Genomic DNA, 15273 nt, shown 5'->3' on the forward strand with positions numbered 1-15273 from the left:
CCTCCTCTCTCTCTCTCTCTTAGCCATCACATCGTAAGTAGTAAAATCGTCGCTGTCGGAGGCTTTTCCGGCTTAATTTTCCGGCCACCAAACACAGTGAGTACGACCCATCGCTGGGAAAAGAGATGAAATGGTGTTGCATATGTCCCTTTTTTTTTTGTTCATCTGCCGTTCTTCTGTCAACATCTTCTGTCTGACTGACTGTGTGTAGTTCGATGAGACGGAAAGAGGGAACTGAGTTTAATATTACTATAAAAAAACAAACCGGCTTTGTTTTCCAATTTTACTACCACAATGCAACAAAAAAAGGCACAGCATGGCGATGAAAATGGCATAAAAATGGGGAAAGAGAGCGGAAAAATCATATTCAAACAAAACACTCCCCCGGTCATTCAACGGTACATTCATCACAGCCTTCGTTCGCTTCCTGGTCCTGTAAGTATTTTCCACAAACTTTTGCATTGGCTTACTCCATTTCCGATGCAGAGATTCATCATGCCACGGAATCAAGTCCCTCGCTTTTCCCTCCTACTCCACGGACAGAGCAAATATGGCGGAAAATTAAAGAGTCGTACAGCGTGTCCATTTTTCTGCCAAGGGCTTCTTTTTTTTTAATGTCCACGCTCATACTTTGCCTTGTCCACTTCCAGGCACACAACACAATGCACAATGCGCTGTGTATAGGCCACGCAAAAGGGGCACATAGAATGGGGGTTGGAAGAGAGCACGAGTGCCGTTTTGATTGTGTTTGGCTGTTTGAATTATTGGATGAGGAAACCAGGGGGACATTTCTTTTTTTTTTCCTCTCTTTATCCATTTCAGGTTGTTTATATTACTTTTATACACTTTCCTACACTGCACACACACACACAATCTCTCTCCAGCTCGCCGGCGGGGAGACAGCCGGTTTTCTGACCGGGCGCAAAACTTCTGCCCGAAAGCGAAGTATATAAACCCGCACTGTCCACACCGAGGCCACACCGATGGCACCAGTGGCAAAGATTTATCCCTTCAGTCACCCCCCACACTTTCAAAACCCTCCCCTCCCAAGCCTGTGTCACTACTGCGGCCCGCTTGGACGACACAGCTTCCGGTGTTACACGGGAGGATTTATGCATACAAAGTAATAAAAAAGTGAAACGCAAAAACATCCTCCTCCCTTCAACACCGCCGGCCGGCGATTGGCCGATCCGGATGTGCCAGGTTTTATACCGCACCCCAGCGTGACCTTTATTGCTTTGCCAACCCGGTTGGCTCCTCGTCGTCCTCGTTCACGAGGACTCGTTGGAAATACATTAAATTATCATATTGTTTTGTTGTGCTGCTCCCATTTTTGCTTTTTCGATCCATCACGATGCGAGGATTTGTGCGGCTGGGTTAAGATGATCCCGCTTCAATACCGCGCACCGGTAGAAAGGGAAGAATACGAGCTGAAAAAAAAGACTTACAATGACATTGGAGGGGCACAGTGGTGAAGGAAATTGATCATCGCGGGTCGGGTGTTGGAAAATTGGAAATTGCAGCGTTGGCTTTTCATGGGATACACAATATCAATGCAAGAAAATGGAGGGAAAATGCAGTTTTAGGACAATGAAAAAAGGAAAGAGGCATAAAAGTATCATCCGATTGGAGTTATGAGGGCGGATAATATTGTTGGCCGAGTTTTTCCTCATGTCCTGTTCCTTTGCAATTGGAAAAAATATCTTATTGGTTTAATATTACGTCCTAATCTGGTCATGATGTTAACAAACAATTTATAGAGTTAATAGCTTGTACTGTTATTCCACTTTTTACTGTTATAAAAAGCCATTTTTGAGAGTAAAAGAAACCGGGACTGTGCCTCTATAAACCTACAAACTTTAACTGCAATAAATGTGTTTTTCAAATTGTATTCAAACTCGAATTTGCAACGTTGTCCCACTTGTTCGCCAACATACACCAAGTATTCAAATAAAAAAGGTAAAATAAATAATCCATCACATGAAAAATGGGCCCTTAATTGTGCTGATGAGCGGCTGGAAATGATGGACCGAACCGAGCTGAGGTTACCCGATGCTGCATCGAATGATGGACAGACAGCGGGATTATGATTATGGTCCTCTTTGCGTACCGGATTAAACTTAATCGTTGTCAGATGTTGTAGGGTCGAACACGAACCTTCAGTTCAGAACTGACCTTCAGTTGTAAACCATTCGTCAAACGCTTCGAGTTTTCGATTCCACGAAAGCAGCATAAAGACGTGCTGAAATGGAAAGTCCTTTCTCCAATGCAAACCTCGGCATCTCTGTTTGCCATCCAGTAATAAAAAGCCGCCCCGAGAAAGCAAACAGATTTGCGTCGCCAACATCAACCAGTGGGATTTTTTTTATTTTACAAATAAAGAAAGATAAGTCTATTGTCGACCGAAGAGGATTTAGGTTTAAGCAGCATGTTTTTAGAGGCTTAAAAATCAATGAAAAATCACTGCTATTGCACAAGAAAACTAAGTGTAATCTCTACATCAACTGTTAGCTATCGTCCATCGACAGCCGGAAGGTATGCAATCCGCATAGCAACAAAGCAACTGTTATGCAATCCGCATGATACAATCTCCGTTTTAAACCCAGTTTTATCCGTCTAGCACTGCAACTTGAAAGATTGATTGGGATCAACGGGCTCAACAAAGCTTTTAATCCCACTTCCACCAGGCAACTGGTGGTTTGTTTGTTAACTAATCATAACTAACCACTGCAACACAGGAACCCTTTTCTTTCGCCATTTTTTTCTACAGATTCTACCAAACTATCGAACGACTAAAAGCAATCCAAACTGTTCTTTACAAAAAGTCCATTCCACCCCACATCAAACGCTTTCTCCACTCAATCAAACCAGGTGCGGTGAAAGTAAATTGACGGTGATCGATCATAGTAGTCGCCTCGCCTCTAGAAGCCCGTTAAATACACTTCCCTCGTTCGACTCGTTCTTCATCGACATCGACAGGAGTGGGAGGCACGGGCAGTAGTAGCGTAGCAACCGCAGCCAAACCTGTAGCCATCTTTATCCCCATCAAGTGCAGAAATAGAAATCCTCACAAATACACACACATACACACAGACACAAACACGTGTGTGTTCTACCAAAATAAATTGAAAACGATCGACGAACGAACGAAGAGCATCAAACAAACAAGCAATAAAAAAGCAACAAACACGCACACACACACACACACACACACACACACACACACACACACACACACACACACACACCACACACACACACACACACACACACACACACACACACACACACACACACACACACACAGCTCCAGGATGTGCTACTAGTTGGACGATAACGTTAACCTTTTTGGAGTAGTTATGGGGAGATGTGACGGAAAGAAGGAAGGAAAAACAGCTTCCCAATTCATCCTTTCACCAACAGCAGTAGCAACAGCAAGGTTTGCTCTAGCTTTATCCACTGCCCACCGTTTGCTGTCCCACGTTCGCTCGCTGCCGGGCTTCTTCGCATCGATCAGCACCAATAAATCATCCGCTCGGTGTTGGAGAGTCTTTGGATTTGGCAGACGAATAAATAGATCCTTCCCATTCCACGCGAAAAACTATCCTCCCATTCCCCTAGCTCGAGTTGTTCATCCTACACGTTGAGGTTTTCCCCCAGCAATGGAACGATGTTTGACGTTCTCGGCTGCCTCGGTTGATTCCTTCCGACCAAGGCCAACAGCTCCTCTCCCCACGAACGCTGATGGAAACTCTTGCCACGTGATTTGTTCCAACGATTGCAAAAAAAAAAGCTAAAAAAAAGATACTCAAACACAAACCTTATCACACACACGGACTTCTCCTTCCCGCCGATCGAATCAAGGCGTTGAGGAGATAAATAATTCCGCAGATGAATGACGGATTGCCTGCTTCCTGACCCGGCTGCCCGCACACAGTGGCCAAAAGGCTGCAAAGGCAATAAGTTCTTCGTCTTTTGGCTCTCTTTTTGGCGAGAAGAATCGACCTCCCGAACCCCACTGCTTTGCCAGGTGTGTGTGTGGTTGTAGCCGATGGCGATCCGGTGGCAAACCGCTTCCGTCTATTAATCTTTAATTGGACGACTATCTCACACATCGGGCGAACAATCCAAATCAATCGAAGCTCGATGCTGTTGTACACGGTAAGATGATGGGATAGATTATCCGCGTTGAGCGATGTTGTTGCTCTGTGTTTTCGCCAATGTGTTATCGCCTCTGATCTGCCTCAATAATTGATTTATAGCACGCGTGCAAAAGAGCAAAAGCATCCTTCATTATTTATGCACAATTGTGTACTAATATCCTTTGGTAGAAGGAGCCGTTAGCGCTTTTATTTGCAAGATTTTTCCATCCCTTCAGCGAGTGTGCATGTTGCGTTGGTCGTGCACAAGTTGCGGGAAACTCTTTAATCTTCTCTCCCGATGTAATCAACCGTTTCCGCAAACGAGCACATTAACCACGAACCTCTTCCGGGATGCTCCACAAATGCAGGGTGGAGGAAACCCGACCCAACTGTAGGAAACTATCAGAGCGCAAGTAAACGAAGGAACGGTAACAACCACAACGATGCGCTATCCTGCCCGAACCGATGGCAAATGGTTCGATACCAAATGATGCATATTTAATCTTTCCTCTTTTCGCTCGAAAAACTATTGATTCCCATCGAACGCTAATACCGCAGGATCGGTGGTAGTGGGACGCTGTGAAAGAACCCTTATCGGTGGCTGTTGAAAGGCAGCAACTGGTAATATTCACACAGCAAGCAAAGCTCTCGTCGTATTCTCAAGTGGCAGTACACCGGGGCGCGTTTGTGTACCTTTTAGCTTGCCGGTCTGGACAAGAATTTGTCGAGATGGGAGAAAATACCAAGAATTGAATAGGACATAGGGAAAAAAGGACCATTTTTTAACAATGCTGCTATAATCGCTTCTGTGCTGACCCCGCCGAAGCATTAGAAGGGTTTGAAATGCACTACTTTAACAAAGCTTGTTATTGCAAGAAGGCCCTTGCCAACTACAGCGTGTAGTGGGAATTAAATGGTCAACGAGCAACGAACGCGCAAAGAGCTCTCTGCAATACGCAGAGGTATGCAACCATGGCAACGGAGCAGCAGCGCAATCAACGGTTTCCCGCTTGGATTCAACGCAAACTTGCCCACGTGGTCATGCTGCGTCGTTAATAGGTTTGATTGCATCTTTATCAAACAGTTTTTCAGTTTTATAATGCATTGCTAAAGTCGTTCAATATCGAGTCTACATTTTTATGTCTTCTAGAGCTCTGTCTGTTAATTGAATTAACAATTTCGTAGAAAATCGCTTTTTAGTGGTACGCTAGACAGCGGGCTGACTAGTTTAATTAAAAAGCATCGAATTAAAATAACAAAAATCTCATGGCTTGTTGAGAAAAATATGCAAAAACGTGGCAACTAAAAAGCAAAAATTCAATTGTTGGCAGGGAATCGAAGTACAACCAGTGAGTTCAGACTAGTGGTCCTACGGACCTACCGGTTCCAATTCCGTGTTCGGAATCAATTCCGGAGCCGATATTTGACCGGAATCGGATATGGCTCCGGAATCAGAATCAGCTCCGGAGTCGGAATCGGTTCCGGAATCAAAATCGGCTCCGACATCGGAATTGACTCCGAAATCAGAATCGTCTTTGGAAGCGGAATCGACTTGAGAATCGCAATTTGCTCCGGTAACGGAATCAGGCAGGACTCAGAAATGGAGTTAGGTCCGGAATGAGAATTAATTTGGGAATTTAAATAAGAAGTGTGGGGAGCGAAATAAGTCCGAGAATCTCCATGTGAATACATCATTTACAAGTAAATTTTGATTCTTTGTCGCTATCAACACGTAGCATCATTGGACCCAAACGCCTATTCCTATGAAGATGCCGAAACCGACTCGAAACCGTTTCGAAGCCAATTCTGATTTCGGAGTCAATTCCGATGTCGGAGCCGATTTTGATTCCGGAGTCAATTCCGGAAACGATTCCCACTCCGGAGCAGATTCTGATTCCGGAGCCGATTCCGGAACCGATTTCGGAGCCGATTCCGGAACCGATTCCGGAGCCGATTTCGGAGCAGATTCCGGAGCAGATTTCAGAGCCGATTCCGGAAACTGATTCCGGACTTACTATCCGGAATCGATTCCAGAAATCTTAGGAGCTAGCCGGAATCGATTCCAGAAAACTTAGGAGAGCTAGCCGGAATCGATTCCGACGAAATCTTCATTTTTCCCATCACTGGTTCAGACTGTAGTTGGCAGGCAATCCAAGTTAAAGTGCTAAATTTCATTTCGATTTCAGGTCACTCATTGTATCACTCATATCACTCATTGTAAAACGGCCAATATTAAATGAAGAAAATTGACTCTAGCATGCAATGAAATGAATGTTGTTGTTTTTGAAAAAAAAAACAAAAACCACAACGTAGACTTACTAATCTATTTAATTTCATAGAATTTTGAATTTGTTTTAGTTCTAGGCCATGTTGGTTATACCAAGTAATTGGATGTTAATTACTATTGCAAACAAACTTGAATTAATGGATACAAATTGTTGCAAAACTATAGATTGCGCTCCAAAATCATCAACTAACTAAGAAAAAAAAGATCCACATAGCTCCACTCAGTGGCATTGCTGTAAATAAAACTAGGTGACTGAGTTCTAAATTAACAGTTGAGTTCAGTATGAGAAGCTTTGGGGTGTACGAGACTACGAACCCGAACACTTGGAGCAAGCAAGTTAATAAGCCGTTCATTTATCGCGGTTTGTAATCGATTGAATGCCTATCTGATCAAATAAAACATCAAGAACCCTCATAAAAAAAAACCCGCGCCCACAACACAAATCACAGCAAAAGGGAAAAAGTCTTACAGCAATAACCCAGATAACGCACACAAACCTTTCCTTTGGTGTACAGCTTCGATGCTCTATGTCACGAGTAAGCAAACCAACCAGCCAGATCATGTCTCAGTGCTATTAATACCCGGGTGCATCATAAATTCATGACAATTTTCCCGCCCCAAGCCAGCCATTCACCTCAAAGCTACTCCGTTCAATGTCCGCATCCAGGGCATCATCTTCCTTGCGTGATCAACCGATGTTTACGGCCAAGCTCAAGCTCCAAAAAGCCAAAGATCCTTTAATAAGATCGAACGATTCAACTCGAAGCCCGTATCGGAGTTTCCCCACCCCTCCCTCCCAGATCGGCACCTCTCAAGTGGTCCAAGTTTCTAATCACGAGATACGGGTACTGCTGTTGTGCCCTGCTGTATGTGCACGCGAATTCCGACTCCTCCTCCTCCCCAGCTGTCCCATCCATTCAAACGGTAGCGCAATTATTGTGGCGCATTTTGCTTAAATGCCTTCTTATCAACCCGCCGGCTGGTATAAAAACGCTCCACAACCGGGCGATAGCACTCTATAGTGTGCTGGACACCTGGGGCAGCGCGTGAACTTAGCAGCAGCAGCAGCAGCAGCCCGCTTTTAGTGCAATGAAGTGTCAAGTGTCGGTGCTGCTTGGGGCAGCGCTGCTGTGCCTGGTGGTGTTGGTGCTGCAGCCACCCACCGTACGGGGCGACCGGTTGCAGCCGAAAGGATACAAACAGACGGTGGAGAAGCTGCAACAGTTTTACGGTAAGTGAGCAGTGCCGCTTCCAAAAACAAAATAATGTATATAACAACTCCCGTTTGACGCACATTGGCGGCAATCAATCTCTGGCCGAACCCTACAAACGCAAAAATAAGCAACACAAACACTCGATCTGCCTTAATCTTATCGTGTTTCCCTTCGCCCTAAGCAAGGCACGTTCCTCTTCACGGGGGGTTACTACGGGAGCTTGTGCCATAAACGTCATAACGATTATCGTCAGGCCTGTAGCATTATCACGAAACCTCCTTTTTTTTTGCTTTGCAGCGTCGTTTGAGCAGCAAGTGTCGCGGGAATTCCGCCGCTGGAAGCAACAAGGCTCCATGACGCCCCACTTCCGCCACCTGATCCAAGCGTCCGCCATCGGGAAAAGTGAACGAGCGCAGGAGATCCGCGAGCTGCCCACCGCTCGGGAAGGACCGCTGTGTGCGATCTGCCGCGGATTTGGCGGATCGGTGCTGGAGTTCCGCCGTGAAGGTGCATCGCGGGAGGAAGTGTTCAACACGACGGTCGAACTCTGCACCATGCTCAATCTGCAGGAGGAATCGATCTGTCGCGGGTTGATCGATCTAAACATTGACACGATCCTGTACATTGTCGACAATCGGCCGGAACTGTCTTCGGCGTCGCTGTGTGCGGTCGTGTTTCAATCGGGAGCTTGTGTGCTGGATGATCCCACCTTTACCGAGTGGCAGGTGGAGCTGGATCCGAATGGAACGCCCGTGACCGCATCGAAAGCGGGCACTGCCCAGCGTGGACCGAACGATCTCAAGATCGTACAGATTACCGATCTTCACTTTGACCCGAACTATCGGCCCGGGTATAATGCGGAATGTGGCGCTCCTGCCTGCTGCCGTGAGTCGCAGGGAGTCCCGGAGGATCCGGCAGCCGGCGCCGGCCACTGGGGCGACTATCGGAACTGTGATACACCGTGGAATGCGGTCGAAGATCTGCTCGAACGGGTAGCGGAAGAGCATGCCGATGCGGACTTTATCTACCACACCGGGGACATTATCGATCACGGCATCTGGGAGACGTCGATCGGGTACAATGTACGCTCGATCAGCCGTGTGGTGGAAAAGTTCCGCCAAACGTTCGGTGAAACGCCCGTCTACAACATTCTCGGCAATCACGAGGCCCACCCGACGAACGTGTACGAGCTCGGGGAGGTTACGCGGCCAGACTTTTCCACCAACTGGCTGTACCACCTGTCGGCCGATCTGTGGAGCCAGTGGTTGCCCCAGGCAGCGCAGCAAACGATCCGGCTTGGCGGGTACTATACCGCGCTGGTGTCGCCCGGGTTCCGGGTGATTGCGCTGAACAACAACGATTGCTACACGTTCAACTGGTGGATTCTGTTCCAGCCGGACGCACTGAAGGGCCAGCTGCAGTGGCTGCACGATGTGCTGCTGCAGGCGGAGCAGGCGGGCGAGAAGGTGCACATTCTGGCGCATTTGCCCATTTCGTCCGATTGTTTCAGTGTGTGGCAGCGGGAGTATAGGCGCATTTTGGAGCGTTTCCGGGACACGATCAGCGCCCAGTTCCATGGGCATACGCACAAGGATGAGTTTAATGTGTTTTACGCGAGCGAAAGTCCGGAGCATGCGGTTGGCGTTGCGTGGAACGGTGGTAGCGGTACGTCGCACACGAACGTCAACCCGAACTACGTCGTGTACTACGTCAATCCGGAGACTTACGTGAGTTAGCGGAGGTGTTTATTTGTTGAAGGATGGAGTATTAACCGCTTTTTTCTCTCTTTAACCCCCAAACAGGAAGTAACGGACTTTGAGTCGTACGCGTACAATCTAACCTCTGCCAACATGTCGCCGGACGAGCGTCCGGCCTGGTTCCGCATGTACTCGTTCCAGGAGGAGTACGGCCTGTCCGATCTTAGCCCGGCCGGCGTGGACGAGATGATCCAGCGGCTGGGCACTCCGGCCGGGCGCGATGAGCTGCGCCGCTACTGGGAGTACAAGGTGAAGCTGGCGGATGCATCGCTTGCGACCGACTGTGCTGAGGAGTGTTTGCTCAACCATCTGTGCGAGATTGTCACCAATCAGGCCGATGACTTGAGAAAGTGTCAAGAGTTGTCGGAGACGTTCTTCGATTGAGGGATCAAAAATGGAACAGAAAATTGTATGCGTTTTATAAACGTCCGGTGAAGAATGGGAATGGGGGAATGCAAAGGAATCTAAAATAAAGTTACAAAATTGTTAAGTCCACGTGTATGTGCCTTATCTTTTTGGGATTTTTTGTAATCGTTTCATAATTGGCCATGGGTGGAACGGTGTCCTTCACCATTTGACGGTCATTTCCTGAGTATTTGACATCATGTCCAAAGTTGACCGATATCACTGCGTGTTACACCACGAACACGGGGCTTGGTGGGATGGCTGATGTGATACTAACAGTCCCAAGAAAACCTTCACAATTGATAAGGAAGACGCAACTTCACGCTCGCAATTTGTTGGTCATGCTTTTTAACATATTTGACGGAATCAATGCAACGGCAGTCGTCGGAAGATTGTGCAGCTTATCAGATGGTGACAAAAACATAAATAATCAAGGAGTTTTTATACAAATAGAAAGATAATTGATAAGAAAGAAAACAGGGAATAGGAAAAAAGTTCATGTTCCCTGCCGTAGCATTGACCTAGACTTGCAGCTAGCTGTTCATTTCATGAAATAGTATTTTAAAAGAACGACTTAAAAGATGAAAATATTACTCACCACGTGCTTTTTATTCTTTGCTTCTGAAACTGTCCACTGTATGCAAGGTTTGGCGCAGGGGGTCAACACTTTGTACACAAACAGCTGTTCGCCAGAGAGCGACCGGGAATACACAGCACTGTAAGCCAACCCCTCTGAAATGTGGAATATTGGTTGAGATAATGAAACCTGCACGGACTTGGAATATTTCAATATTCTCTATGGACTAAAGCATTATTAACAACACTACAGCACATTCGACGACAACGTCCACTGCCACGAAGCTGCGTAATTTGCCTGCTCAAGATTGCCCGTGGGAAAAACTGTACGCTCTGTTTGCAAAACGATTGCAGCCCTCTACACAAATTCTTTTCCCCACCCCCGAAAGGATATGTAAAAATGCGGATAAAACAAAAGCACCACACACACTCACCCGGGGGAACCGTGCAATGTTTAGAATTTTCCACCAAAAGCAAGCGAACCGAAAAGCACCGCAAACCGGAGAGAGCACGCGATAAAACGTAAACAAACCAGCGGCACCTGGAAACAGTGTGGCCAGATTATTTTGGCAGTTTTCGGTAGGCGCATCAAAATTTTATCGGTAGTTTTCGGTAGGTTCAAACTCGAAACTTAACTGAGTTAAAAAAAGTAAAAGCGAAAAAAGTGTTAAGCGGGAGGGGGGGGGGATGGGAACTAATGCGCAAAATCAAAGTTCCATCTCACGAGAATATGCATCCTTTATCTGGGATATGGATTAGATTTGGTTCAGCGGTTACACAAATGAAGGTCTTTCTGAAGTGTCGATGTGAACATTGTAATGGGAATTCTAAGCCAAAGAAGGACTAAGATGCACATTTCTTTCTCAGTGGTTACAAGTTCTTTTTCTTGGGGCTCCACGTGACCGCTTAGGGCCGCAGCAGTGCTCCATTGGATACGATTTAATCGTACGTGCTGTCATTAGATTTTCGCTGGATTTTTTAGATTGATTTGATTGTTTGGCTGAGTTTTATAGTTCAATGATTAAAAAATTGAGATTTTTTCCTTCAAACCCTAGATATATATATATACATCGGTATTTCTGGTCACTTTGCCCACGGGGCAGGCCAAGCTTTTTGGCGGCCACCGTCGCAAAACCGTCGCAAAACGCCAAAACTGACGTCGCATGTACTGCAAAGCGACGTCGCCAGCGAGCGAAACTCGCAACGATTTCGAGGCGCTGGCGACGGTCGTTTTTGACGTTTTGCGACGGTTATTGACCTTTCGAGTGAGCTTTTGCACTGCGGACCAGTGTGGCCAGATTATATTGGCAGATTTCGGCAGGAGCACTGTTGAGAACGCAACCATTTAAATTTAATCCATTATTTTAACGATCAATTTCTTTTTACCCTACTAGCATAGAGAATGAAAAAGTGTTCGTCTTTTATAAATAATGTGTGAGGTTTGAAGTAAGATTGTGTGAAGCTATGAATTAAAATGTGCGTTTAATTTGCAATAAAAGTGATAAAATATTTGTAAACCAAGTTTGATGTGTTAAAGTTTTTCTTTTGATTCGGGTGCACCAGGTCCGTGTAAAGGGAAGCGCACAGCGCGCTAAGAAAGAAACGAGCGGGAGGGGGTTTCAGTCCAGCGCAGCGCAACTCGCTGGAATCAAGTGGTGTACCAATTCAGCGCAGCGCATGCCGAAAGAAACGGAAAGGAAGGGGTATAAGGAAAATACAATGAAACAGCGCGAGCGAGAGTTCTTTTCAGTGAGAGCGTCTCGTGTGTTTTAAAGGCATGCAAGAGAGCGCCGGTCTGGTGGTACAGTGGCAACTCGAACGACTTAATAACATGCCCATCATGGGCTCAAGCCCCGAATAGACCGACCCCCCATAGGTAGGACTGACTATCCTGCTATGGTAGCAATAAGTCACTGAAAGCCAAGCCCACTTCACTAGTGGGTACAGGCAGGCCTTGACCGGCAGCGGCTGTTGTGCCAAAAAGAAGAAGAAGGAACAAGAGAGCGCATTCTCTCTGTTGTAGCGCTCCATCCGCCATTTTTAATTTTCAGCCCAAAACAACGGACTTCGGATCCGATCATGGGCCGGACCCCCACCGTGTGTTTCTACCTACCCCTCGCCTGGAAATTTCATTCTCTTTGTCTGTCGGGTAAGCTTTAACCGCCGACAGCGAAATGCAAATTCAAATTTAAATGATTTTCTTTGACGAGCAATTCTCGGAATCCATTCAACTGACATTTTCTACTTATTATGAACATTAAATTTTAACAGATAAAAAGTGCCAGGCAAACAAACGTGCATCAGCGCGATAAGTAACAAATGAGGTTAGAAATCCTTGAAACAGCATCCCAAGCGCCACAGATTAAGCTTAAACGAATGAAAAATCAAATATCTGTGATTTTCGGTAGGATAAATGGAAATTCGGTAGTTTTAGGGCGGTCATCTGTGAATCGGTAGGCATATAAAAAATCGGTAGGAATACAGATAAATCAGTATTTCTGGTCACTCTGTCTGGAAATCCCGACGGCCATCAATTTTGACATGACAGCACGGCGAGCGTTCAATCCGTGCAATGTAAACGCAAAAATATCTGCTACTTACGCTAGCTGCCGCATCGACCCGGGTGGCGCTGCTCTAATGATTTGAATTTGAACCGTTGGCGGAGTTAATTGAAGAAAAACTGATATTCGATACTTATTAAGAATAAATGAGCTTAGTAATTTCTCTTCTTCTTCCTCTTCTTTTTCTTCGAATATGATAACTAATTTTCGAATTATAATTTCATAAAACAAAACAAAATCACACATTCAGTTAAGAGTTCTGTAGTAACGTTTTATTTCATTTCACTTCATGGATTCGCTTCATGTAATTGCTCTTACTCGTCTAGTTATATAATACAACAAAAATTGTAGAGATAGTAGTGTGTTACTCATAAATTAAGAGATACTAAAGAGGGCCTGTTCTTTACACTGTTTGCCGTTGCACCCGTGCGGGAGATTTCTCTCTACATGGAAATAACATTGAAAGTGGTAATTTATTTCACAAAATGTATGTTTCTTCTTGCTTTCTAGCTTTTTTAAACCACTACAATTTCAAGCAACAACATATTTATAATAGTAAACCGATCGATTGTGGTAGAAATTTCCATCTACTCCCAATAGTACTGCCTTTTGTAAGCGTGTCTTTTGTTGGTCCTGTGCACGATTTGGCGTAAAAAAGAACGCAGCTTAAAACTAACAACATTACCGCACAAGGGAAGGAGCTTGCCGCACCCAAACACCCCTTTGTGCAAAGAGCACCGAAAACGGTTACAAATAACACAATTCCACAAACACTGGATAATATATTTTGCTGGTCCTGGGGCGGGTTTAGAAATTCCTAACTGTTCCTTCCGTTTCAAAATACCGTTTAGTGGTGCAGGGACGTGGTGCTCACTCTGATTTAACATCGAATGTTCGCACACGCAAAAAGAGAGATAAATTAAGAACGACTGCTAGTAATGCTGATTTCTATACACAACAAATAAATCATACAAAATACCTTTTGCAAATTGGAAAAAGTGAATAAGTAGTATAACAGTAGAACAGTACTTTATGAAGAAGAGGCATTTTTGGCATAATATTTGTCCTTATCGCTCGCATACGGTGCGCACCGCAATCTACTCAAAAAATCGCCTCACCACACTCGCCTGGTAGAGGCTACGATTTCCGCGGGTATCCTTTGTTGCGCCTACATACATATTTATGTAAATTTGGGCTGTATATAGTTAACTACATTCTAGTTCACGTAATTGGTGTTTGCTGTTGTGATTTGCAGGAGAAAATTGCTCCTTCCCAATTCTCACTCACTTCATACAAAGGTGAATCTCTTATCCAATAAAACAGGGCCTTACACCCATATCAATGTTCTCCTCGTCTCGTCTGCAGCTCTGCAAAAAGACACTTGCTCCTGCTGTGTTGTGTTGAGTGTGTGTACAGAATATTTAACGTCCTTTATACTGGTGCTCAAAAAATCTAAACCACTAACGTCCTACAAATAGTATTGTTGTAAGAGGTGCTTCTTACTGTGTTTCTGTGTGTTTGTATATATATAAATGTTATACTCGTTTGTTCGCTAAAAGCGTACACACACGAGACGCTTTATGTACATAATTTTTGGTCAAATATAAGAAAAAAAAAACGAATGTCAATGTTTCCCCCCTAATAAGACGATCACGCTTTGGAAGACATGACATGTTTGTGGGTGTGTGTCTGTTCTGAATTGCTCACTGTTTGCTAATTACCGACCTAGCCACCTCCCTCTTTACGATTGACGATCGATCGTCTGGAAAAACCATTCGGTAAACCGGCGTAACTGCTGCACCGCGGCCTGGCTTTCGTCCTGCAGCCGGCGGTTCTCCTCCGTCAACCGTTTGACGGCATGCTCGAGCGACCGGCGGCGCCGCTGTTCGCGCAGCACACGATCGGACAGCTGCGTCACCTGACACTGCAGTTCCGGCAGGCTGGAGCTGTTCTGCAGCGCCATAAGGGCTTGCTGCTGTGCCGCTGCAGTGCTACTGCCGGTGGATACGGGCGAGGCCGAGCTCGGTGTGGAGGAGGACAGGTCCACGCCACTTCCGATGCTGCTGCCGGTGCCGCTCACACTGCTGCTTCCACCCGCTCCACCACCTCCACCGTTGACGATCGTTCCCAGTGGGCCATTGCCGCCACCGTTCATGGTGCCGTTGTGACCGGACTGTTGCTGCTGATGTTGCTGCAGCTGATGCTGATTGTGCACTCCGTTCAGAACCTGGCTAATGTCGTCGTAGTATACGTTGCTTCCTGGATGGGATTTTGCCACAGTTTCAGATAACTAAAAACGGAAAACAAAAGTTAGAAGAGCATGTTCTTCTA

At 45.8% G+C, this 15273-nt stretch overlaps 3 protein-coding genes across 8 annotated transcripts in view; 1 reads left to right on the top strand and 2 right to left on the bottom strand.

Moving 5' to 3' along the window:
* The window catches only part of LOC121597959 (tRNA-dihydrouridine(16/17) synthase [NAD(P)(+)]-like), an 85520-nt gene extending 74599 nt beyond the window's left edge, over window positions 1-10921 (bottom strand). For both annotated transcript variants that reach the window (XM_041924324.1, XM_041924323.1), the window contains exons 1-2: window positions 10816-10921; window positions 10404-10537 (exon numbers count right to left, since the gene is read on the bottom strand). The gene's annotated coding sequence lies outside the window, so the exon portion shown is untranslated. The remainder of the gene's footprint in view (window positions 1-10403; window positions 10538-10815) is intronic.
* LOC121597958 (sphingomyelin phosphodiesterase-like) lies at window positions 7433-9895 on the top strand. The gene is made up of 3 exons (XM_041924322.1): window positions 7433-7660; window positions 7941-9370; window positions 9446-9895. Exons 1-3 carry the CDS (start codon window positions 7519-7521, stop codon window positions 9782-9784), a joined length of 1911 nt encoding a protein of 636 aa, XP_041780256.1. The 5' UTR covers window positions 7433-7518; the 3' UTR covers window positions 9785-9895.
* A 2271-nt stretch (window positions 10922-13192) lies between the features above and the next one.
* LOC121595297 (signal-induced proliferation-associated 1-like protein 1) overlaps window positions 13193-15273 on the bottom strand; it is a 78763-nt gene continuing 76682 nt past the window's right edge. For all 5 annotated transcript variants that reach the window (XM_041919186.1, XM_041919184.1, XM_041919182.1 and 2 more), the window contains one exon: window positions 13193-15232. In XM_041919186.1, the coding sequence (XP_041775120.1) occupies window positions 14684-15232 (549 nt within the window). In that variant the 3' untranslated portion in view covers window positions 13193-14683. The remainder of the gene's footprint in view (window positions 15233-15273) is intronic.

This window comes from Anopheles merus, chromosome 3R (genome assembly GCF_017562075.2).
Source record: "Anopheles merus strain MAF chromosome 3R, AmerM5.1, whole genome shotgun sequence".
NCBI classification, from domain to species: domain Eukaryota; kingdom Metazoa; phylum Arthropoda; class Insecta; order Diptera; family Culicidae; genus Anopheles; species Anopheles merus.